Source organism: Opisthocomus hoazin, chromosome 6 (assembly GCF_030867145.1).
Source record: "Opisthocomus hoazin isolate bOpiHoa1 chromosome 6, bOpiHoa1.hap1, whole genome shotgun sequence".
NCBI classification, from domain to species: domain Eukaryota; kingdom Metazoa; phylum Chordata; class Aves; order Opisthocomiformes; family Opisthocomidae; genus Opisthocomus; species Opisthocomus hoazin.
The window spans coordinates 8,380,031-8,405,689 of NC_134419.1; the positions used below are offsets into that span (position 1 = coordinate 8,380,031).

Below are 25,659 nucleotides of genomic sequence, written 5' to 3' on the forward strand. Positions count from 1 at the left end.
CAGAGATTTTTAGATACCGATCATCTGAAGATTTGGAGACAAATTCCTGTGTAGACTATAGAGAAATAAAAATATAATTTGTAAGAGCTCTGCCAAGGCCACTAAATCAATTAAAAAATTAACGACAAACATCCTCTTCTCCCACATGCAAACTATGTCAACAAGGACAACTCACTTGGCCAGCAGCAATTAACACTGTCTGATGGACACTACGCTGACTGGATCTTTTGTTTTTAAACATGGGACAAAACAAGTTCAGCATTTCTGCTCAAAATTTTCTGCTGAATCCAAATACTTTCCCTTCCCCAAGTCAGGAAGATATTTATCACTGGCTTTCTTTAGACAAGATAAGAAGAGCATCTGAAACGCTATACAGCTTAGTTGCTTGTAAGCGCCAAGCCTCACATCCATCTGAAGCCATAGCCCTCCTCCGTGAAGTCACCTCCCTTCATCTAACACTGCTCTAAAATGTTTATGCCATTTAGTTTTTTTTTTTCTTTAACTGCACTTCCTTCTCATTTTTTGAGAGCAGCTGATTAAACCTGAACAACTGGGTTGTTGGACGAAATATGCTGTAGCTATGAAATGGTACAGCAGGGACCAGTTTCACTGTTAATTTAAAATGCTAGAATTAATTAGGTAGTGTAAATGAAGAATTTAATAAGCACACTTTACAACCACAAGTTCTGCTTTTATTAAACACCCCTGCCAAATGAAGGCAACTATCTTCAGTCTGTTTCTCCTTGTCTCATTCCCTTAAAATCTCTGCAGTGAAAAAACATTTTTTCTGTTGCAACCCCTCCCCCATAATTAAAATGTATGCCTGACTTCCATCTCCTCTTTCAAGTCATTAGCATCTTTTAAAAATGCTACTGTATATCCTGCCTGCTCTGAGAAGCTACCAAACAAAACCGAAGTTTACAATTTTGGTTTTGAATACCAAATTAAAGGCTGTCTTAGAAGCTGTCATTCCTATTCAAGTCAGTACGGTGTACCACCAAATTAGCATATTTTTTTTAGTAAAGGAATATGCTTGTTTAAACATGTCTTTCCAAAGCAAGGGGTAACATCACGAACCAATTTTCTTAAAAAAACCCTACTACTGTTCTAAGACTGCAAAAAGACTTGGAGCAGATGATTAGTTCCGACATACACTGTTTAATCCATTTTAAAACTAATAAAAGAGTTCAGATCATCAATTCTCAAATGGATCCTGTATGTTCAGCTGACTTTGTTTAGCTGTGAACTCCCTGAAAAAAGTGTTTTGGAAGCCTGAATGTTATTTCACAAAAGCTGTGCAATTCCTTAACAGGACAGGGAAAATCAAATCTTTTACATGAACCAATTCAATCCTATCTAGCCTCAGAATTATATTTGAGATTTTCTAACACAGTTTTGCCAGGGTAACTATTTAATGATGACAATTTGGTTTATGACCTTTTTCTGCTTTTCTTGAAGTGACCTCCCTCTGCAGCGAACTTTATTCTGGCTTTCCTTGATTTACCTTAGCAGGAAGGAGACAAACTTGCTCTCTACGAAGTCAACCCATGTTTTTAACAGAAAGAGCTCCAACATTCGGAGGCACAGTGCACAGTTTGCTGAGATTTAGCAAAACTGTAAGATTAACAGAAACAATGAAAAAACTAGAAGCAGACAAAATCTAAATTATTCAGACCTTCACTGGTTCTGCAAGAATAGCGTTAATGATTTACCACTTTTTCTGCAATAGAGCTTTCACAGACAAAAGAAATCTACACTGATTTTTAATATGAAAAAAGCAGAGAATCCCTGAAACCCCAGTCATTCCCGCAACAGTCTACTGGCATACTTCCACCCCTCCGAAGCAACGTAAAAACCCAGAGAGCTTAATAAAGAAGACACTAACATGATGATCCGGAAAGATGAGCTGTGTATGACCTCAGTGCATTTCCGTTTTGTTACTCTCAATATTCTAAGAACCTTTAAAAACATGGACTGTTTCTGGCCGAGGATGGCTTTCGATTTACTAACTCTGAATTCAACTTTTTACAGCAAAACGTTGGGTCCTCAATCACTTAGGGGTGATGTCCTCAAAGCATCTGTGTAATTTTTTTTCCTTTAAAGTATTTTACTGATCATAATGATTTACTGACTTTGTATGGGTAGAAAAAGCATAGGCAAAAAACTACCCAAGAATATGTCAGAAGATCATACAGAAAATTTCTCACATCTTCAAATACAGAGACGAAAGTCTGGAGATAGCATGAAACAAAAAGAATACTGTTCCCAGCCGATGAAGTAATAGGTCTCTGTCCAAAGACAACCAATTCTCTATGAAAACAACACTGAATATCTGAAGTCTTGAAATTATATTGCAAGGAAATCACCGTGAATTTGAGGGACATGGGAAGCAAAAAAGCTCACAAAACACAGGACGTGCCATAATCTAAATTCAAGCTAAGCACACTAGACTCCTGTAGATGAGGGTTAGGTCTTCACTTCGGTCTGAAATAACTGAAGTAACTTGCAATTTAATTTCTCAGATTATTTTCAGACTTAAAGAAAAAGAGCTGTCTGGAGCTAAACTGATCTGGTTGCAGATATCACACTGGGATACCAGGCCAGCTATGCTTATAAAAGACAATGACTTCAGTTATTTGCACAGAAATATTTGGAGTGGGAGGTTATACATGATTTGTTTTTCTTTAACTAGAAAAAAAAGAATAAATAAAAGTCAATTCAATTTTTCAATGTCTTCCTTTTAATACCCCTGAAGCTGTGTCCCAATCAGAAGATATATTGAAATAGATACATCATGGTCAACGTGCTAAAGAAAGCTCTGCTGGACTGCACTTCTGACGACTTGAGCTGCCTTGCAGCTACTGCCATTTGTTATGTGCCTTGTGTTCAACAAGAACATTACTATATGTCAGGAAGTAAATAAAAAAGAAGCACTGCATGTTTAAAAGCAGTAAGCAGATCACCCTACTGCTGCCAATACAACGGCTGCCAGGCTGTTATGGAAGTAGGTATGAAGATTTCTATTTTAATTCCTCACCTTTACACAGTGCCTCTTTCCAAAAAGCGCACACCCAAGCTGCCAGGAGCGCATCTGAGAGAGGAGACAGCTCCTTCTCTGTCCTAAACATGACAGCGCTGGTGATGCACCAAACAGCAGCGAAATTTCAGCTGTTGCCCACCTACAGTGCGAGTAGACACACTACCTATAAAACTAATCTATAAAGCCAGCTATAAAAGCTGATTGTTCATCCCATCTTCTTGTGCATCAGTGAATTCCTGGCTGTGGCAACCAGGAACAGAGTAGACTAGGTGCATCTGCACCCATCCACACCTCCTTGAGCGATGGTGCAGACACCCCTCTCCTTTTGGAGGTATTATCTGTAATGGGAGGCTTTCCTTATTCTGAAGGCACCTATCAACGGGGGCTGCTTCACACGGAAAAGGACCATGGCAAATTAAATGTTTTCAGGGAGCAAAATTAAGTTCATTAACCAGTACCCACAGATGTCTGAATGACATCCAGAGCAGTGGCTCCCAACTACAGACCACTGCTGTTCCAGAACGGTGTGGTGAATAAGCTGTGATGGGCACATAGAACCATCTTGACTTTACAGCGTTGTTAACAGGCAAAAATTTGATGAAGGTATGGTGAGGTTCCAAATAAAGTCAGAATTAGGAAGGGTCAGTTGGCTCAAGCCACTCAGAGAACCCTCCTACAACTCAGACATTGTTAAATAAAAACCAGAATGATCAGGAAAGTAATGCCATCATATTAGCCCTGCTGCAAGAAGCTGCACAGTGCGCTGCACGCACACAGACTGGCAGTGTTTGTTCTTCCCCTTAGGTCTGTGTGGAGGCTGAAAGACAAGGAGCTTCTCCTACAGTTGTCCTAGATCCAGCCTGTATCATTGAAAACGAAAGGTGTAACATCTGAACGAGCCTACCATGGTATTTGCAGTATTCCCCACACTAAGCATTTGCAATATAAGCACTGAGGTTTTGCTGACCCTAAATGTAAACTGACCCTGACGGACGTAAAGTCAACAATATGTGGGCTGCTTACCTGTAATTTTGTCTCTCACGAGCTTGCAGGATTCGATTTCACCAATGCTCCCAAAGAGACTCCTGAACTCCTCCTGGGTCATGTTCTGGGGTAAATAGTTGACTATGAGGTTGGTTTTGCTGTCATCTGTAGCAGCCCCTGTCTGCATGGGGGAAGGGCAGTTCCTACTGTTGCTGGAGGGTCCATTGGTTGTATTGGAAGTAGGGCCATTCGACACCTGAGGCTCCATGGTGCTAATTATCTACATCAAAATAAGAGGAGAAGGGGGGAAAAACCCTTAAGTTTCATAGATACAATAGCTATTTTTAAAGATACTTACAAACGAATGAGTAGGTAGCATTCGTGGCCAATTTAGATACTTCAACAAAAAACTCGGCTTGATTCCTCTGTTATTGTTGCAAAGTAGGTCATGCTAGTCTTTGACTGTGAGCATATACTAAGATGCAGTTAAAAAAACCTTTTTTTGTTAATGCAAAGCTGATTTCTGCTTTCACCACACAGCCATTTTCACAAATGTAAATTTAAACCACATAAATTTAATTATAATTTAAGGTAATAATCATAATTAAAATTATAGTTCCATTAAATCAGATGAAGTAAGTGTATGGCTCTATATGAAAAGGTAAAATATTTTACCTATTTAATAAGTGTATCACAGAGTGCAATGACAACAACATTAACCAGGCACAGTCAATCTGCAAAGTGTCATCACCCGGACTGCCTTCAATTAATAAACTCAGAGTGTCCCAAGATATACCATTTACTGGTTTCCAGTGATGACCTATATTCTCTAGTTATATTTTTCACTAACGAACTGACACCTCTTTAAATAATAAAGCCCTGGATTTGCAATCTTCAGAGATATAAAGGTCTTCAGATATTTACTGGAATCAAAAAGGTTTAATCAGAGAAAGGCTTATCAGGCACAGGTGCAGGCTGGAATTTTAACAAGTGCATCTATCTTGAAATGCAAAACCCCAACTTTCACAGAAGAGACTCAAACAGACCCTTCCAAAAAATGACGAACAAGAATCCAGCCTAGCAAAGTGCATGCAGGACAGTAGCCCCATTGTCGCCGGGGCCACCGGTCACATGAGTAAAGCTGCATGTTTATTTGCAGGCTGAAGAATGCAAGTTTTCATCCGAAAACTGCACAGGCAGACAAAGGAAGCAGAAAAAGCTGGGTACTTCAAGCCTTTTCTATATAGGTATTTGCCTCTACCATGGCTTCCAGCCTGTCTTCACTGTCACCAGCGCTGATAAGGGAAGGACATCATCTTAGACTCAAATCTAGATAAATTAAAGCAGAATAAATAGTGGCTTTTGCTGTCTGCTGTGAAGTCTGCAATGGCACAGCTTCACCGGTATCTCTTATCACAGAGCATCAGCCTTCCTCGATCCAAGCCTCGGAGAGCCACCGATGCAAGCTGCTGCCCCAGGCAGGAGACTCCACTGCCCAGGGACAGGCGGAGGGAGAACTGAGGGCTAAGGCACCACATGCTCTGAACCTTGTATTCATCCCATCCTGTAATTATTATAATTACCCAAGACTTAATTTGCTTTCTTTTTTTTCAAATTCACAGATGTACATGTTGTGACAAATTAGGCCTGTAATTCAGGAGGATGGGGAACACCAAAAACAGGGGTGTCTGCTAAAATTAACTTCATTGGGGTGATTCAGCCTCTAAATAGGTTCTATCCTGGTCAATTCTATTTACGATTTTTTTAGTTGCAATGCCACAGTGTCGTTCAATGCCTCATTTAGGAAATAACCCTCTTTTTCATCAATGGAAATAAATTTTGAATTATCATTGTTTTTGACTGTCAGGCCCAGAAACAGCTACTTGATTTAACAATTTTTAAATAAAAAGAAGCTTTGCCACATTGCACTTAACAAAAAGGTCTTAAACTACAGAGCAAGATAATTTTAAAAATAAACTCCAGGAAAACACTAACTTCTTGAAAGACATCGGCACATCTGAACCAGAACACCCCTGCCAATTTTACCAGCCATGAGGCACCAAGCACTGCCGACACCCTCCGTGAAGCTGCACCAGCCCCATACACTCCTCCTTAAGGACTCTGCCTTTGACCCAGTATCAGCCATACCTTCCTTTTCAGCCTGGTTTCATACATGTATTTATTCACACATACTACTAAACGCTTCAGATGCTGCTAAATCTGTTTAGCTCGGAAGTCCAGCTGGAAGATCATACTTTGATCCCTGCACCTCCGGGACCCCACAGCAAACACCGCCGCCAACCCTAAGCTCTGCTAACAGCCTGTCGCAGGGTCAGAGTTTTGCACCCCAAGGCTAACCCACTTCAGCTGAGCACGTTGTGCTCGTATATGCTGGATTTGGACCAACTTGGTTAAAATTGGGGGGAGAAAATTCCAGTTCTGACAGCAAGACATAGTCAGAAGATGAGTGAAGCAGCTGAGATGGTTAACTGCAGCTTTCCGTGTGCATCTGAATCATCTGACCGTACCCTTTCCAACATGAAAACCCCACAAGCTAAACTGAAATTTTTGGGACCAATCCCACCCTTCTAAAGCCAACAGGAATACCACACCACTGGCTTCACTTACAGCAGAAGCAGGACTTCAGCACAATGCATGGAGAAAGGTACATCAGCTATTATTAGCAGACACAAAAGCTATCTATAGTTCCCCACGACAAACAATAACCCCGGATCTTTTAAAATCCGTGAAAGAAAACAAAATTCAAAACTGGCTGGCGTCCTACTTATGCATTTTGCAAACTCTTTTTAGTTGCATTTTCAGCATGCTTACCTTCCATACCAAGGAAATAAACAGAATTCAACCCAGATATTTAACACATTCAGAACACTAAGAGTAAGCTGCTCAGTAAAAATCTTTTCTTGAACAAGTAGATTTCCTCATATAATACTTCATCAAAATATCTTGGCATAAACTCTTGTTGCACCAGGTGCCAGGTTTTCTTCCTAGTTATTCTCACTCAACTCCAATTAGGTTTTCTTGATTTTTCAATAGCAGAAAGAAAAATCAAGGCACTTATTTGCCCTTCAAATTATTGCAAAGTTGTAGGTTACCAAAAATCAATTTGCTATATAAAAAATGAGATAATGGATAAATGCTCAAGAATTATTAAAAATGTTTCTGATGAACTATTTTAGATTTTTTTTTTTTTTTTTACTGCATAATTTTAAGTCTCCATTTAGAGAGTGATTTCTGTGCAAAAGCAGTTATGTACCAGAGCTTGCATTCAAAGTTCTCACCGGCACAAAGGAATAATACTTATTGTAGATGCACACGAGGACTTGCATCATTAGCAAAGACTTAAATGATTAATGGTAACAAAAAGGTAACTCCTAGCTCTCCTTTCCAAACATTCTGTTCTCTCCCCCACACGTTTGAAGCTCAAATCCACCGTTAAGAGTGTAGTGTGCAGGCACTGGGACATTTATTGTTGATGACTGTTTTTAATATTAAGCAGCTGTTGATCCCACGTCAGTCACACATTACGTAACAGTAACATTATTTATTCAAAGAATAGATTTCAACAAGCTACTTGCTGTTTTTTTTTCCTATTCACAACATGAAGATTTAGACTTTTAATTCTACACCTGTATCACAATATGAACACTTTAAAAATAGATACTTTAGTTTCCCGGGCACACAGTTACCTTTCTTTTTGATTACTGATAATAACCTTTTGAAGTATTTTTTCAGAATTGAATTACAGCCCAATACTTTCTTCTGTTAAAGGAGGTTGTAAAGTGTAACTCATCAATAGCCTATTTAGATACGGGCAAAATAAAATCCAACAGTGACTTAACCCCAATGTTAATTTTTTTTTTTTTTTTAAAAACAAAATATATACTTATGCCACGAAGATTAGTATTACACCTCTACATATGCCACCTCAAATCGGCAACACCTCTACGCCTTTGTAGACCTTCTGTCCCAATTTAGGCAGCTACTACTGGTCTTGAAATATAACAGTGCAAACGTCATGTGTGATGACATTGACATGCTACTGTCATAAAGAGCATTTTGGTTTGGGTTGGGGTTTTTTTTGGCAACAACTTGCCAGGCTCCCAGTACTGCAACACTATGCTCTATATACAAGATAACATTATCTTTGAAAAAGAATAAATTGCAGTTACTGTTGATAGACATAGACAATTTAGCCACCAATCATTTGAATATTCTATGTTTATAACACTGAAAAAATACTATCTGTGACAGAATTTCAAGACTGCAATTTTGTAAGTTAAAGGCAACCCATATTTCAAATTCTGGATGTATTTCATCAGACTGCTGCTTTTAAAAATGACTTCTTGGTGTACTACTTTTCTCAGTATGGTAATGTATCAGCAAAGTACAAGGTATTTTAGTTTGACAGATTTCACAAAGAAATGCTTTGCTGCTCAGGAAGACAGCATAAGCTTTGCCAGTGTTTTGTAAAACACTGCTTACCAAGAGCCTTGGTATAACCCCTCCTACAAAATATCAGCAGCAAATATCTGTTATAGCAACTACGTTACAAATAATGTTTCAGAAATAATTCTGTCATAGCTTCACATTTTATTACAATTAATTCAATTAATTTCCATTTATTCTTGCTGAAATATTAGCTTCCACAACAATGCAAAGAATACCTGTATGTATAAACATAACTACTACAATGCTTAAACAAGCTAGAATAACTGACATTCATCTTCAGTTATTACAGTAAATATGTGACATCCATCTACCATTACAAAGCACAGTTAATGAATCATTTAGAAAACTACCCACAGACTGATTAAGACAGTCTTATCTCCCTACTGCATGCATAAACAATAGCCAATGGCTCACTAAATGTAAATATACATGCTTTATATTTACAAATTTGTTCTCAGCAGTCTAAAAGAAGGTCTGCACGATGAACTGAAACTGTCACATATATACACCAAAAGGAGCTTCTATTCAGCAAATAATTGGCACCCGTTCTTGTCACCTGAATCACATATACTCCACTGCCCATATTCCACAATAAACAGAAATTAATTTGATATGTATGGAAAAAAAACAGTAGCATTAAAGAATCTTAAGAATAAGTGTTATTTATAGGCACTAGAGAAGTGTTTTTAAACACACCACAAGCAAACTTTTCCTAAAATCAAAATCAGAAAAAAAAATTAAAAAATCTAAAAGCTATGGAGAATCACACAGACATACCCATTTTGAGGACTCAGAAGTCCAAAAAGTTACCTATGAATCATGAACTGCTCACACCACCTAAATGCCAAGAAAGATGATCTTGGTAAACCACATCTCATGAAGAATTCATGAGGTCTAACTTTATATTATTTCTAAGTGTTCATTAATGAGCAAACTCAGAACATTCTCCCATAAAAAAGAATTTAGATAAATAATGCAAAGCTCTTTCTTTATCTAAAAAAGCTCTTTAATTAGCATTGCAAGTTGTTTGCTTTTAGAAGTGAAAACAAATGGTGCCAGGGCAGAGGTCCCACAGCCATCTCCTGAACAACGATGACAAAAGGAGAAACAAACAAAACCTCTCAAAGAAAATAAATGTAGATGCACAAAGGTTTTCCTTTTCTAATGAAAAAAAGGCTGTAACTCCCAGCGTATCTGCTCTTTTGAATGGAAGCTAGCACAGCACAAGTCTGTCGCACAAGAACTTTTCCGCAGGTGAGAAAAACCCGATTTACAGGAGCTGCCTGACTGATCCATCCACAGCCCTCCCATCTGCTGACCTGCATGGGAACAGCCGTGCCAAAGGCAGAAAGCTGGTCCACAGGTATGGCGTGGAATGCACAAACACACCCAAGACAGGTCCCTCAGCCCTGGACCAGCAGCTGGGTGTCCTCAGCCCACTTCCAGATGCAGCCACTGCCACTCACATCGGAGGTACCAAGCATATCTCTGCATTTTTGGAGAATGCAGCACTGGATCATAAAAGCTTCAGGCAGATCATGTCTTCTTCCCATAGGAGTGTTAATAAACAAGTGATTTTAAGTACTCATTAGTTCAAAACCCCAACGCCTGCCAGAGCAAGAAGTAGGTGCACCTGAACCTCACGTACACGTTATGGGGGCTTCTTTCTAAAGCGACCTTAGGAGAGGCAAACAATGCTCTGCATGCAGCTCCAGTACAGATTTTCTTCTCTGTAACACAACTGTCAAATTTCACTGTCAATTAGATTTTTATTAAAGTTTATGTACTGCACAACTAGACTTTGCTATTATTTACCTAATAAATACATCATGAACATGAAATAAGAGAGGAAAGTGAAGCTTTTGAGTAAATCTGCCTGGAGGCAAATTCAATATCCCAGCAACGAATCATTACCTAACCCTCCATATTTTGACACACTCCCCATTCATATGCGCTTTTACATGCTCCATCTTTACCTTCCTTCGAGTAAGTCATACTTAGTATTTTAAATATAGATACAGCTGAAAGTCTCAGCTCAGAAAGCCAGCAGTCTCTGGCTCTCAGGGCAGAGGTACAGTCTTCTTACAGAATCTTGGTTTCAGAGTGCACTGCACTCAGGTGCAAATGGCATTCAAACTTACGTTCACATTTATGGGTGCCACAACAATTGTACAGAACACACAAACGATCCAAATGGAGAAGACAACAAATGCATTCATTTTAAGTGGCAAGCTTCAGTTTAAATAAAGAAGAAAATTATTTTCTTTAATAGCTAAATTTATACTGATGTAGTCCATTATAGGCTTTTGCGTGAATGTGCTAAAACAAAATATTCTGTCCCCAATCTGAAATGAATGCAAAAATTTATTGGCAATACTACTTGTTATCACAGCCATGCCTGAAGGATATAACCAATACCAGCACCAAGTTGTGCTAGACGGTGTACAAATGGGTAGTAAAGACAGGGACTGCCCCTGTACCAACACAGTGCCCAAAAATAGACAGGCAAAACCTGTTATTTTTATTCCCAGCTTTGCAGAAGCGAAAAATCAAACCAGAGGAAAGTATCTAGGTGAACTACTGAAGCTGCACAGTAAGCTGTAACAGCTCCATAACACAATGCCGTACCCTCAAACCGGGTCCGGTGATAAGGTCACCACCCCTAAGAACTTTTTCAGAAAGTAAAACCGCGTAATTAAGCACCAAATTGCCTTTTTTTTCCTGAGAGTGTTTCGGATAAATATGTCTTCTGTTCCCACGAACTACGAGCTCTACAGTTTTGCATTTGATTTCAATAACAAAAGGGAATGAGTGGGAAAACGAGGAGACACCAAAGTCAGTCACAACCATTTCAACATCAATAACTACTAAGGTATCAGTAGAGGAAACCACTCTCAGAACTACACATCCAATACCACATACAAGGTAAGAACACAGGCATCATGCCACACACTTCACATGGACTCCTACTCTTCCTGCAGGTACTCTGGGGATAAGAAACAGGAGGAGGAGAACTACAATTAGCATACCTACAGCTCAGCACTCCCCAAAGCCCAGAGGAAACGCACTGGACTGGGGAGTAGATGCATGGACAAACGTTCTGTGCACAGTGATCTCTGGGAAACACAACAGAAGTGCTGCACTGCACATTTGTAAGGACAAAAATACTCTTCCAGAAGGAGAATATAGTTAATAGCTGTATCCTGTTTGTTACCTTAACTCACAGTATTTGAGGTTCTGTATGTTCTACTGGGCTTAATTTTCAGTTGCTGTTTCCAGCTTCCTCACCTGTTGTGAAGAAGACAATGGAGAAACTATGTATGCTTGAAACCTCAGAGGCATGTGGCTCTATTCTTCCATGTTCTCCAAACATCTTATGAAAGTCTACAGCAAACATCCTCCACAACATTAATGAAATGGTAAGCAAGGGAAACTAGTGTAAGAGGTGAAGGTCACAGACATTTCCTACTGTCCCTGTATCAGGGTCATCCTTTTCGCCAACCGTCTTGGTTTTGGTTAAAACAGAACCAGTCTCCCGCATGATGGCGTAGTCAGGCAGGATTTGAACCTGCATGGGGATAACAATCATTCCGTAGGTTCACCTTTGGAAACTCGCAACCCAGACAGGGCACAAACCCACTTGAAAGTTGATAGGGCAGACATTCAAATGGATCATTGCTGCCGCGGGACAGCTGACTTCTAGAAAAGTGATGTCTAAAAAACTGACTTCTAGAAAGCCAGCCAGCTATCTCCTTCTGGATTTAGGCTGGTTTCACCAGAATTTGCTTGTAATAATTTCTGCCTTTAAACATAATTTACATATGAAGACAAGGGAGAACACAGCCTTGATTTCACAGCATTTGAACACTCTGGAACACAGCTTTGGAGAAAGCCATTGTCGAAAACACCCGGGGATGAAAATGGACATGTCTCCAGTCTATTAGATGGGTTACACAGTTAGCCCAGATTAAAACCCCTTCCCACCCCTTGTGTCCCACACACCACAGACTGTAACACAGGCCAGTGGTGGGGAGGTGTCCTACTTCTGCACCAGGACATGGCCACCAATGGCTCCTGCCCACTGTAGCCCCAGGGGTCACCAGTCCCCTCCACTTAAAGGTCTGTCCTGTTTTTAAACCAGACCTAAGGCAACGCGGTCAGGCTCTGCCTTCTGAAGGAACATCTATTTCCTCTTCAGCCACCCTCCTACTTCTGCCAAATTCGTACCAGGCAACCCTGTACCCAAAGTTTTACAAGGGCTTTATTTTATTTATTTCATCATTCTGGATTGCTCTTTATTCCCTTCCTGGCTTTCCATCTGGATCTACTACTTGTTCTTTCAAGATGCGTATGAAGGCTTAACAGAATCTAAAAACCCAAGCAATCTCAACACTAAGATGAGATCTGTTGATTGATGCCTCAAGCCAAAATTCAATGAAAACATCTTCTTTTGCCATGGACTGCATTCTATTAGGCAGACATCACAGAGGCAAGAGGGCTCCAATGACTGCCTTGTCCCTCTTGAAAACGAGATGGTGACTGACAAAATCTTACTTAAAATCTGTGCTAGCAGGGTGATAAAAAAAGAAACACCTCTGAAAACACTGAGTATATGAGGCAAACGCTGAAAGATTGGAGAGGGTTTCTCAAAAGGCTGGATACTAGATGATAATAATAGTACAAGAGCATGGTAGAGACCAACATCTAAGACAGATCCTCAGTCTAAAGAATGTACAGCCTAAAAAGACACTGAAACGAAACCACGGGAAATTTAGAAAGATTTTTATATATTTGGTTACTTTCTGAATTTTATTTTTAGCTCAGTTTTGTTCCTAATCACTACCTGCTTGCTTGTTTACTGACTATATCACCGAGTTATATATTACTAATCTGTAAGTGAATTATATTACTGACTCGGGAATATGTACGTTGCACTGTGTACTGACGCAGATTCCCACGGGCACGTACACGTTCATGTAAGAAGCAGACAGCTGCAAGTCTTCAGCTGCTGTAGACCTGTCACAATTCCACTTTATGTTTTTCCCCGTTAAGAAAATAACCTAGAACCATTTGCAACCTGAGAGTTCAGACAGTGAAAGCTGTATTACAAGCCATACTGAAACCTAAAAACGTCTACTTAGCAGAAGGCAAAGCAAAGCAAGGACAGAGCAGGCTCTCCGTGAAGCCTAGGAACATCCAACCCCCCACCACTGCTATTTCTGCTGAAGTTCTAGAAACAAAAGCTACAATTTTCAGAAGCCCTTAAGCAATTTAAGATTCATTAACGTTCACAGCAACAGGATTTCAGCTCCTAAGCCATAAGTTCTTCTTCTGAAAATGCTGCCCATACATTTTTTATGCAAGACAGGCTTCTATTAGGCGGAATGGATGGCTTGGCAAAACACGCCACAACGAAGACGTTTTGAGGCTCTATCCTCAACAGGACCTTAACGATGGCACACTGGTAAATGCAATTAGGAAGCACTAATCAACATGTGTACATCTCGACTGCTGGCAACATCATCTCTATGGATACTGCTACTTGCAGGTCTAAGAGAGACAGACCCGAAAACAGGACTTAGCTGAACATCACAGTTTCTATCTCCATCATCAGAAATGTTAGCTTGCTGCAAAGTAACAGCATATTTCTCTTAAGACTGACCGAAATAGTAATGAAGACATTTACCTCTTTTCTACAATTCATATTTAAGTCTACAGTCCTGTACCACACTAACATTGCTAATGGAAATCATCTTTTCACAGAATATAGGCATCCTTGCTCCTGTAACATACCTATGGCAAACAAAGTTACAATGAAGTACTCCAAAGTAATCTGACCGTCACCACCTTAAGGTCAAGAACAGATAATAAGGCTTGAAGACCTGAGAAACTTCTAGTAGAAAAATGATCAGAAATGACCTTCTAGTATGCAGAGGCAGCTGGTTACTCTGATGGTCTCACAAAAGAAATATCTACACAATGGCTTAAATGAGAGTAAGTATAAGCGTACTGTATGGAATAAATATCTCAGTAATACTTAAATTCAAACAATCTTATGCATAAAAGCATCTATGCTAAGCTCAAAGACCCATTACCATAGATTAATAATATATTTTTCATCAGCAAAGGACAAAAATACATCTCTAACAGATCCTAATGGTTTGTCCTGTACATAAACTCTATTAATCTCTGTAGTAAGGAAGGGAAACATGCCACAGGCCAAACCAAACACCCTCCTTATTCCCATTACTAAGATACCTCCTAAAACTTCCAAATGAAATCACGTTCAAGCTCAACAGTATGTTTATTTGAGTAAGAATCTGGTAACACCAAGAAATGACAAAACTTTCAAAACTCCTCTTTAGAAAACATTAGCAGACGTCATGGATAACACACTCCTGGTTAACACACCGTTCTGCTGGCGCACCCAGCAGGAGCCCTGCTGGTCCCTGCTCAGACAGGGGGGCTTGAGGACAGCGGGGGACCCGGGCCATCCCAGCTGCACTGACTCAAAACCTGTAGGTTACCTTTTGCTTAGATGTCAATAGGCCACTGGAAAAATGGCAGCATTATTAGAGATTACTAGGCAGAAATGTCCTAACAGCCTAAACACGCAAGAATAGCTTGCTTGAATATTAAAAACGTCAGAATAACCAAGTTACTGTCCTTTCTAGTGCTAGCTTTCCCTTACAATACTCCGTAGTCATAGGCGGGCTCTTTAAACTTACAGCCAGATCCATTCTATCTGCGTGTTTCACCTCAAAGGAGGAGAACTCTGTGACAGAAGTGACATCACATCATTTTTAAGACTAGTGTACCACCTAAGCATCCCTGACCACCGAGGCATTCAGCCTAGGTGCCCTGGCCCAGTCTGGTGCTGAAATGCTGGAGAACATGGCTCCTGCAGCGGCCGTAATGGCTACACTATGGCTGCAGAGCTGCTTGATAAGAACACCACACAGATAACATTCATTTTTGCATGTAGCAAAGACTAACGATGGAGATTAAATTCAGCTTCTACCCCAGTGAGCACCTAACATTTGTGAACACTTCTTTCAGTAGTTGGGTAACGACAAGCACAGACAATAAAAAAAGGATTCTAAAAATACACTACTCTTTTTCCCTGGATTAAGGTGTCTACAGTTAAATATAAACTGTGCCCTATAAATTATCAAACACAATGTCAAATTCTAAAGTGCACTCTGGAATCTCTCACAGAGCACACGAAATACAGAATGATAATTTTGTCCTGGCCCAGTTAGTCTAAAGAACAAGATGCTATTGTGTGAGATCATGGAGTTAGCTCCCACCAACGGTCACATGACAAACGGCCATGGCCACCACCGTAGCTGCGCACTGAATTTTTCAGGACCCTCTGCATCAAGCAAAGGGATTAATTCCCTGAACAGCTGCTCTCACAGGAAGGGAATCGACAGCAAATTGCCACAGTATAGCTGGCAGACACATTTTAGGAAGAATCTCCAGCATTCACGCTTTCTGCTAAAAATCAACTTCCCCCTACTCATCTACCACCAGTAACTTCATTTGGAACAAAGATATACAGGGAACGGTATTAGAACTATTTTTACTGAAGAAGCATTTGTTTACATGCATTATTACTTCTACAGCGTCGTGACTGTGCCTTCTGCTCTACAGAATTAACAAGATGGGTCTTTGCCCACAAGTTCTTCTGCACATAGTAAAGCAAAAAGTCACTGACCACCATTCGAAGATCAAGGATGAGCAGCATAGGATGAGTACAACTACAGCAATTAACAGCCACGTTATAAACCCTTCAATTGAGCAAAAAACCAAATACCCCCGAATACCTCCGATCCCAGACGCAGCATGCATTAACACTTCAACACAGTGTAGTGACTTAAACATGGGTTATTTCATGCTGTTGAGTGGTGAATTTTGTATTATCTAACAAACTGCTGATGGCAATGGGAGTCTACATGTCAGTTCAACACTGAGAAAAGGCTCCTCCCCAGACTAGCACTGAACTCAGTGAAAAGGTTCATTTGCATTTTGCCCATGTGGTTTACTACGACCCTCTCAAACCAGAACTACTACAAATTGGCTTCCACACACCTTAAGCACATCATGGACATCAACAGTCTAAATTAATCCACATATTAAACAAAAAATCCCCAATGTAAAATCTTCTGAGGAAGTTTAGTCTAGTAATAATAATTCTCAAAGTCACAAATATCAGCTTGGCTTTTAATAGCAGTAAGAGAACCATGGACTTCTGGCAACTGTCCTGACCTGCAGCAGGAGAGACAAGGGGACACAGCTGGTTCCTGGATTTCCACGTCCTTGCTGGGCAATCAGACATAACGTTACAAGAGTCGTCAGACATACCTTAAAATACAAATTCTGAGTACTGCTGTCTTTGCAAGTTTTCCAGTATACAACAGTGACAGATTCATAAGGTGACGAAAAACGAAGAAGGGCAAGCTTCCTTCATCCCTCATGTCCCTACAAAAGCTTTTCAACAGTGCACAACCTAGGCGTAAACACTTCGCAGTGCTCAGAAAAAACAATCGACTACTCCAAATGAGCACGCATGCAATTTCAGGGCAATACACAGGGCCCAAGCGCAGTGCAGTTACCTGCTCCAGCGGCAATCTGTTGGTCTCTCCATGGAGGGTCAGATGGGACCTTCTCCCTGAAAGTCCCTCAGGAAGCAAAAACCAGAGGGAGCTGTTTGGTTTTCCTTCCACGGCTCGGTGAAGGCACCTGGGTACGCAGCGGAGTGGCTGGGTCTGATGGACTTACGCTACTGGAAAGGCTCCAGTGGCATCGCTGCCCTCTGCCAACACCGAAAATCACTTACGTGGACAGAGACGCATTACGCATGGAACCTTCCTGAAGCGCTGCGAATGACAGAACCACCTCCCATAGCCATTTGCGTCTGTTCTGAAACAAACTCATTATTGTACCGCCTTTACCTCCAAGAGCTCTGAATGCTCAAAAGCCATGAAATACACTACCACCCTGACTCTGAAAAATACTGGTGCACGGCTCCAGACTAGCAAAAACACCAACTGTAATGTATAAGAGCTTTTATAGCAATAAAAAAAGTTTAAATATTAAAAGAAAAAATAAATGAAACAGAATTTTTTCCCCAGAAATCAAGGACATAATTTCCCATCACAACAGCATCGCTGATGCAACTGCGTATGCCTTAGCAACAAAGGCATACTACAGAATTTTATATACATCGTGACTCCAAATATTGTCAAAGCCATGCTTGCATTTTACTGTGCAACTAAACCACTTCCAGAGAGGACACACAAAGGTTTAGCTATTTTTTTTTTAATTAATTTTCTCTTAATATTCTGTCTCTTCATCCAGTTTAATTAACAATTCCTAACTGGTTCGCAGAATTTCCCAACTTTTACAGATCTACTTCTTCATTAAGGTGGAAGTCCTCACATAAGCCACAGTCAAGGGCACAATAAGTAAGACAGACTCTGAGCTCGCTCCCCGCTTTTTGGGGCCCTAAAGAAGCAATAACGCATCAGGAGCTCAAAACAGTTAGGGAAAACATAGATTATAGTGACAGAAAATAAAGACCAATGTAACATGGGTTCTACTGAGCTAATTCTTCATGAATTCATGCAAGCAATGTAAATATTACAAATAAGACAATGTTAGGTAACTACAAAAAGTAACTGCGTTCTTACTATAATCTCATCTGAAAGTATTTCATTTCCAGCGTTGATGTTCCAATGCTATCGCGAACCCTGCCAGAATACTTAAGTAAACAAACAAAAGGTCTCATCTTCAGTGCCCCAAGCTATCAACCAAAAATGGTTATTATTAAAGGTGTGAACAACAGAGTAACAAACCTGCAAAGTCAAGGTTCTGAGAAAATAATGGGCATCACACCACTGCACCAGTTCAAATTTATCACTCCTTATCTCCCCGATTCGCACAGAGCTGTTTCACGTATCTGTGCCTCCTTCTCTTTCCTCCAAGCCTTTCCTGCCTTTTCTAGATGGCTAATTTTAGACAATTACTGCCTTTGACACATTGAGACCTTTTCTCCCTCCTTTTTTCTTCTTGCTGTAAAGCTAGTGACCTACAAAAGCCACCTGCACCTAAAATATTCCAGTATTTTAGAAAGTGAAGATTCATCATTTGACGGGAAAAAAGCAAGCAAGCAAACAGTCTTTGAATATCCATTTCTCCAACATCTTCACTTTATATTATCTCAAATGGTTAAATGTACTCAAATGCAAAGACTAAGGCAAGGTACAGGTCCCCATTAATACTATTTTCATTAGGATTAAATCTATTGTACTTGTTGAATTGAAACATTATGCTCCTCTTTGCAAAATTCTTCAGAAAATGAAAAATGTGCCTTGCTTTAAGTTGCTTGGAAGCCCTATGCTGCTGGTAACTGGACATTTACACAAACAATTGGAAAGTACCACATTACGCAGATGCCCTTTCCCTTCTTGCACAAATCCCAGCAATTTCCTTAACATCCATTCAAACGAAAAGGGAAGATACACATGCACGAGCACACACATAAAAGCACAGGCATACCCATCTCTTCCTCCATCCCACTCAGAAAGAAAAGAGCAAGAGAGGGAGAGGAGCGCAGTGGGGGAGGGGTGACTTTCCACCACAGATTAGCAAATTTTGCAGGACCTGGCCTATCCTTTACAGAGGTACATGCTTTTTAACATTGCCTCACTTGCAAAAAGACTGTTTGCGCCCACTTCTCCCCCAAAACCCCAATGACATTGAAAAAAATACTGCATTGCAGTATTTGCCAGTGCACCGGAGCGTATCCAGTCAGCTGTCCCACAGACAAACAAATGTACATTTTAATGTGTCCAGGCATGTAAATGAGTTGTCTAGTGGACACAGATTGCCAAAACAGACAAGTGGATTTGTCAAGTTATCTGCATCTCTCTCTCCCTCTCGCTATAATATTCTCTGCCACTGCCCATTTCTTGCCTGGGGTGTTTGCTGAAATTATTTGAAAGTGCAAGTTCCCAGAGAAAACACCACATTCCCCTGCCAGAATATGGACGCAATCATACTTTACTTCTTTCGGAAAACCTCGGGGTCTGGAGTGGCTCTCGGTTATGTACCAACAGTATGACAACTACACACAGAAAATAACCTGCATTTCATTAGTACACTCCCAGCGAACCAAGTAGGAAGGCTGAGGAAAAAAATTCACTGTAACCTAGAAGATACTATTTCAAAAAAATTAATACATTAAATATATGTAAGATTAATGCAACTGGATTTTCTTTCAGTAGAGTCACAATATTTAACAGGACCAAATAAAGATGATGAAGACTATTCCAAACCCATTCAAACGGGATTTTTAAGTATACCCCTTCTAGCTCATTGTAACCATCCTTTGTCACAACAGCTCGGGCTCACTTTGAGAGAGCTCAAAAAGGTAAAATTAATAAAGAGGAAGAAAGCAAAGGAGGCAACCAAGCCACTCAACAGTAGAGAGGCATCCCTGTATCTAACATGGGAACTTGATTAGTAGAGTACATGGGGATAGGATTTTAAACTCGTGGCTGGTATTCATGCTGCATCAATACCCAGTTGTAAAATATCATCCTTTCTGACTACTAGCTGACCAAGACAACCATTAAAAAAAAATGTCATGTCTCAAGACAACTGCATTTTCTCTACTTTTTTGTCTGAACAGAAAGGGGTTTTACATATTAATCTTTCTTTAGTATTCGTAGCAATCTTAATTCAATTTCACTAACTTCATAGCTATTTTTCTATAGGAGGATTTACAATGCGATCTTTTACATGCAAAAAAAAATGTCACTATGTACATGCAGGCCGTATTCATTAATATAATCTTAAAACAAAGAAAAGAGGAAGATCGGAGCAAGAACACGTGCACCATAAAACAAGGATTACATTATTTTAAAATCTTTGTAGAAACACCAAATTGAACAGAAAATGAAAATGTAACTACTAGCTGATGACTCTTAAAACAAACAATGCAGCTGTGAATAATAAAAGGCACCCTTATTTATTGTCGTGACTAAGTTAACAGATTTAGAACACAGTATCTCTGTTTTGGACAGAAGAAAAATTATTTTACTGTCACATACAACTACAATGCATGTCAGAATACATCTCTGTGCACATGCACAGACTGTAAAATATAGAATTTTTACACACGCACACACCCCCTCAAGATCCCTCCCCATTGTAAAGCAGTGCAGTTTTCAGAGGACCATTCAATTATTTCTTCAGTAAAAGGGCTGCAGCAGAAGCAATACTTAAAGCAAATTAAAAGGGGGATTTAACTTCTTTTTGTTCATATTTAAACTAAGCACCACCGTTCCTGCTTGAGTTTGCATTGAAAGTAACCCTTCAGCAGAGAAAGGAAGAAAGTAAGAATATCTGAAAACCTGGAGACAGAAAGAAAGGCGTGTTCTGTACCCTTGCTTTGCTTCTCTTGTGCCTCCTGATGTGTGATAGATGAGCATTTTCTGGGCAACCACATTTTTGTATCTTTTACGCTACCGTCTATCACTTACTAGTCTACTACGCTTTTTTAACACTTCTAGCACCAATAGCCTTGTTTAAAGACGCACTTCTGCTATTTCCCATTATTGCTTGCGACTACAATAAGAGACCATCACAAATAGCAAAATATTCAGCCCCAGTTTAAAAAGTAAAGTTGCCACAAGGAGCCTGACATTGGAAGTGGATAATGCTCCAGCAAATATATAATAGACTGTGGTTAAAGGTGGGGCTGGAGACGAAGAGAAGAATAATCTCGTTATTTTCGTAAATTCTGCTCAGCGCATAAACCCTAGGATACGGTGAACTCCCATGAACTGATTATTCTGCCACATAACCATCTGATTTTGTAAAAATACCAATATCACTTAACACAAAATCACTGCTTAGGGTAAATTCATTCTACCTACTGTTCTCATAGGGACATTTGCTGGAAAATTCTAAGAAATGATTTGCAGAAGCTATCAGCTGTGGGAGTTCACTATTATACCTCTGTCAACTTCATTCAATATAATTTACATTTTTTTTTATACTGCCTCACAGGATTCCTTGCAATTTTTTGCACGTACAATTTCACAGCAGGGAGGGGGAAGGAAAAAAAAAAAAAAGAAAGATAACCCTCTTTTGCAGAGGAGAAAGAACAGATGCTTAAAACCAGATTTCTAGAAATCACGGTAAGCCTGAGCCAGAAATGTAATTAACACCTATTTATAAAGAATAATTAAAGTTGTGACTGCCACAAAGAACAGCAGAGATAATCGAGGTAGCCCCTGCTTTTTTTTTTAGATTTTTTTTTTTTTTTAACACTGTTTGCAGTATTCCCACATGATTGCCACCTGCTCCCCCACTCAGCTTCCCCTATGCTCGTTTCCCCGGCAACCTTTCATTGGCTTTTCCTCCCAGCTATCGCTTTCAGTTCGGCTGCTCAGTCTAATCTTATTTGTTTTACACCCATCAAAACAAGCAGCTAGACAAAGACAATCCTGTAAGAATGGGAAAAGACCGTCGCTTTGTTTCCCCAGTTATAATAAATATCCACGGCAAAAGTCTGCAAAACGTTAAATTAAGGGGGAACAGGGGATTGGGGGGGGGGGGACGGACGACGACACCCACACCCCCCAGCATCCCGTGGGGCTGGCAGGAGGGATGGGTATTGTGCGGGCTGGGTCCCAGCCCCCAGCCCGGGTCCCCGGCAGTTGTATCTGATCATGCCATTTTGCACAATCTGTAAGGAAAGCACAAAAGAGGGGACGAGACGAGTGCGTCCGGGCTCCTCTGCCAGGAGAATACAGTCTAAAAATAGAAATACTATTTTTCACATAAATGGCTTTGACTTCTCCCGGCATTTAAAACAGCACAAAACAACACAGCTCCCCCCCAGCCCCCACCCCGACACAAAAAACACACCCTTCCTTCCTTCCTTCCTTCCATCTATCCATCCATCCTTCCATCCATCCATCCACCCACCCATCCTCTACAGCACTGGCTCCATAGCAAACGCAATACCTGAATTTTAGAGGCGATTATTAGGTTTGTATTTAAGGCCGGTGTAATACAAACGGAGATTAAAAGGCATCATCGGCTGCCTGATCCGCCAGGCACATGCGGTACAATGACACCGTGACTGGCAGCAGAGACCATCCTCGCTCGACTGAAAGGCAACGTTCAATGGAAACGCCGTCAAGTGCCATCGCAGTTAGATATGTTAAATATAGATATACATACACGCACAGGCAGACATATCCCACCAAAAAAAAATAAACAAGGCTCTCTAATTTTATTTTATGACTCACGATCCACCGCCCCGAACAAAAGAAATCCACGAGGCACGCGAGAAGCGAGACAAAACCCCACGAGCAGGCTCTCCCCGTTCACTTACCATTTTCAAGCCATTCCACTCCATCTGTGATCACCAAGATGGACCCTTACAGCCCCTCACAGAGTCAAAAGCAAAAAGAGCGTTATGTAAAAGCTGACATTCCTTCTTACAGCGCTGCTGCCCAACGATGCAACAAAATCGACATATACTAGGCGCTGCAACACATACAAGCCTCCTCCTCTTTTTATGAGGTCATGACAGGAAACTCTTTGAAATACAATATGCAGCATTTACTGAAGCTCATATAAATCACCCTCTTTTAAAATTACCATACCTATTGCGCAGTCCACCAAAAGAAAATTACCAATCTTGAGGCTTTTTTTTTTCAGCCACCACCTCCCCACCCCCCCCCAGGATTCTGCTCTGCATTTGTATCTCCAAAATGTCAATGTGGAAATTAACTCCCCCCCCATCACCACTTAAAAAAAGCCTCTTCTTCCTTTCGCCTTTCAGCTCGCCACGTACCAGCCTTGCATCAGAAATGAGCTTTTTTTCTTTATTCTGAGAGAAATCGCAATTACCTTAAAATGACAAAGTACATCCTTTATTAAAGGATACGCACACATTAAATATGAAAGAGAGCGAGCGGGGGGAGGAGGGGAGAAAGAAAAGGGGGGGGGGAAGGGAGAGATCATGTACAAACAAATCAGTAGCAGCAAAACTAAATTCATGTGAAAACACAAGACTGAGAACGATGCAGGTTTGGGGGAAAAAAAAAATCTGTATGTTAGCTTCTACGTCTACCTCTACGTAAACCCGCTACGATGAGATTTTAAATCTACCAATACCTACCATAACCATTCTTAATGGCAAATATTGGGTCTTGAGAGGCTTCAACTCTTCTACTGATTTGCTAAGGTTTCAGGGAGAATTTTTATTATCTTTTTTTTTTTTTTTTTGAAGATCCACACAGCACAGTGCTAGACGTTTGTGCAGCGGTAATAATAATAATAATAAATAATAACGATAATAATAATAATAATACTGGCCCGGGCCGGGTCTCCCCGCCCGCCTGCCTGTCCCTCAGTCCCTGCTGGCGGCGCGGGCCCCGCGGTCCCCGAGCGGCGGCCCCGGCGGCGGGCGGAGCGGCGCGGCGCGAGCCCTGCTGGAACTGCCTGGCGGCGTCGCCCCTGCGCAGCCATTTATGGGCCCATCTGTCAGCGGCGGGGCGGGCGCTGATTGGCCGCCGCCGCCGCGCGCGGGGGGAGCGGGGGGGGCGTTGCGACATCAGGTGCTATTGAAATTAGCCGCTGCCAGATTGACAATGTTAATGATTCGGTGACCTCTACAACAACAGAGACCAGATTTCTGAACTGCTGCTTGTGTCTAGTAATTAAGGCCCGGTTGAAGAAACAACACGCATCCCCGTATTTATTATTATTATTTTTCTTTTTTAGTATTTTCTTCCTTTTCCCCCATTCCTCTTCCCGCCCCGCCGGCGCAGGAGCCCTCGGCCGCGGCGATGTCCATCGCTCGGCCATGCTCCAGCGCCCGCATCTTCTTACCTCCTGCACGCCCGGCTCCCAGGTCCGGCGTATTTTAACTACCTTATCTTTTTCGACAGTTGCTTTCCGGAGAAATGCATATTTAATGATCTGCCTCCGGGCTTAAAGGCACAACAAAAGCACTTCGACGTGCATTTAAAGCCGCGTTTATTTTCAGGTACTATTGATTTTAATAACCAACCCATCTCTCCTTCCTTCAGCCCTCCGAGTTTTTTTTTTTTTTAAAAAAAACCATTTATAGAAATGGATTTGCTACTGCTGCCACTTGACGCTGCCCGTGGCACGGCAGGCACCCATTTATCAGAGTGCTCCCCCCAAACGACAGCAGCATTTCAGAATTATTTCACCACCTCGCTTCATTATTCCTCAGCTCTACAGGAAATAAAACAACGGTGAACTTTGGGCATTTAAAAGAAATTTTTTTTTGTCCAGCCCGAGACAGGAACGTGCTTAACTTAACAATGCACACTCATTAATCCTCCGCTCGCTGCCGCTGACAAACTAACAAAACTTCACCTCCAAACAGCAACATTTTACCCTCTCCCGAGCGCAGCACGTTTATTAAAAATTCTCGCAAGTTAGAAAGCCTTCAGTTCTTTCTCTTACTTGAGAGTTATTTTCCCGGAGCACGTTTTGGCCAAAGTAACAAGGCATGGCACCCTGCAGCTGCAACTAACCCTTGAATTTATGTTCATCTCAACTAAAGTGACCAGGTATTACTCTATTAACACACTTAGGAATTATTTAATTTTACCATTCACACATTCATTTCAACAGCCAAGGTTGTTGGGTTTTTTTTTTCAAATTCAGTATCATTGCAAGCGTTTTTAAACGCAAGAGCTAAAGACAGAGAAAGCTAGGATGGGCCATGCTATAAGCTCACTTAGCTCTTTCCTGGAGAAAGAAAACCTAGATACAAACGACCAAAACCATTTTCAAAAATATGTGGTCAGATAATCATTGTTCTAGAAGTTTTATTTTTTTTTTTGAAGTACAAATATGCCCTCTGAACTGCTAAGCTCTGAACTGACATTCTGTACGTTTTACATTTCTTTAAACCATAAACACTCAAAACACACGGACTAAACACACCCATAAAACACACAAAATACAGTAAGCTTAGAAAATCTAGCCACAAACAGACAAAGCAAGGAGAAAAATCGCATTTAAAAGACATCATGCAATCTATTTGTGGAATGAGCACTGAATTCAATTAAAATATGAACAATGTAAGAGGCTGCCGA

General features: G+C 40.7%; 1 protein-coding gene across 8 annotated transcripts in view; it reads right to left on the reverse strand.

Moving 5' to 3' along the window:
• ELAVL4 (ELAV like RNA binding protein 4) overlaps positions 1 to 25,659 on the reverse strand; it is an 83,336-nt gene that overhangs the window by 39,254 nt on the left and 18,423 nt on the right. For 3 of the 8 annotated variants that reach the window (XM_075424519.1, XM_075424518.1, XM_009939762.2), the window contains exon 2: positions 4,064 to 4,304. In XM_075424519.1, the coding sequence (XP_075280634.1) occupies positions 4,064 to 4,304 (241 nt within the window). Of the gene's footprint in view, positions 1 to 4,063; positions 4,305 to 22,537; positions 22,683 to 22,910; positions 23,149 to 23,184; positions 23,205 to 23,702; positions 23,988 to 24,415; positions 24,436 to 25,659 lie in introns of those variants that run through there. The other 5 variants (XM_075424523.1, XM_075424520.1, XM_075424524.1 and 2 more) reach the window with 5 other exon arrangements.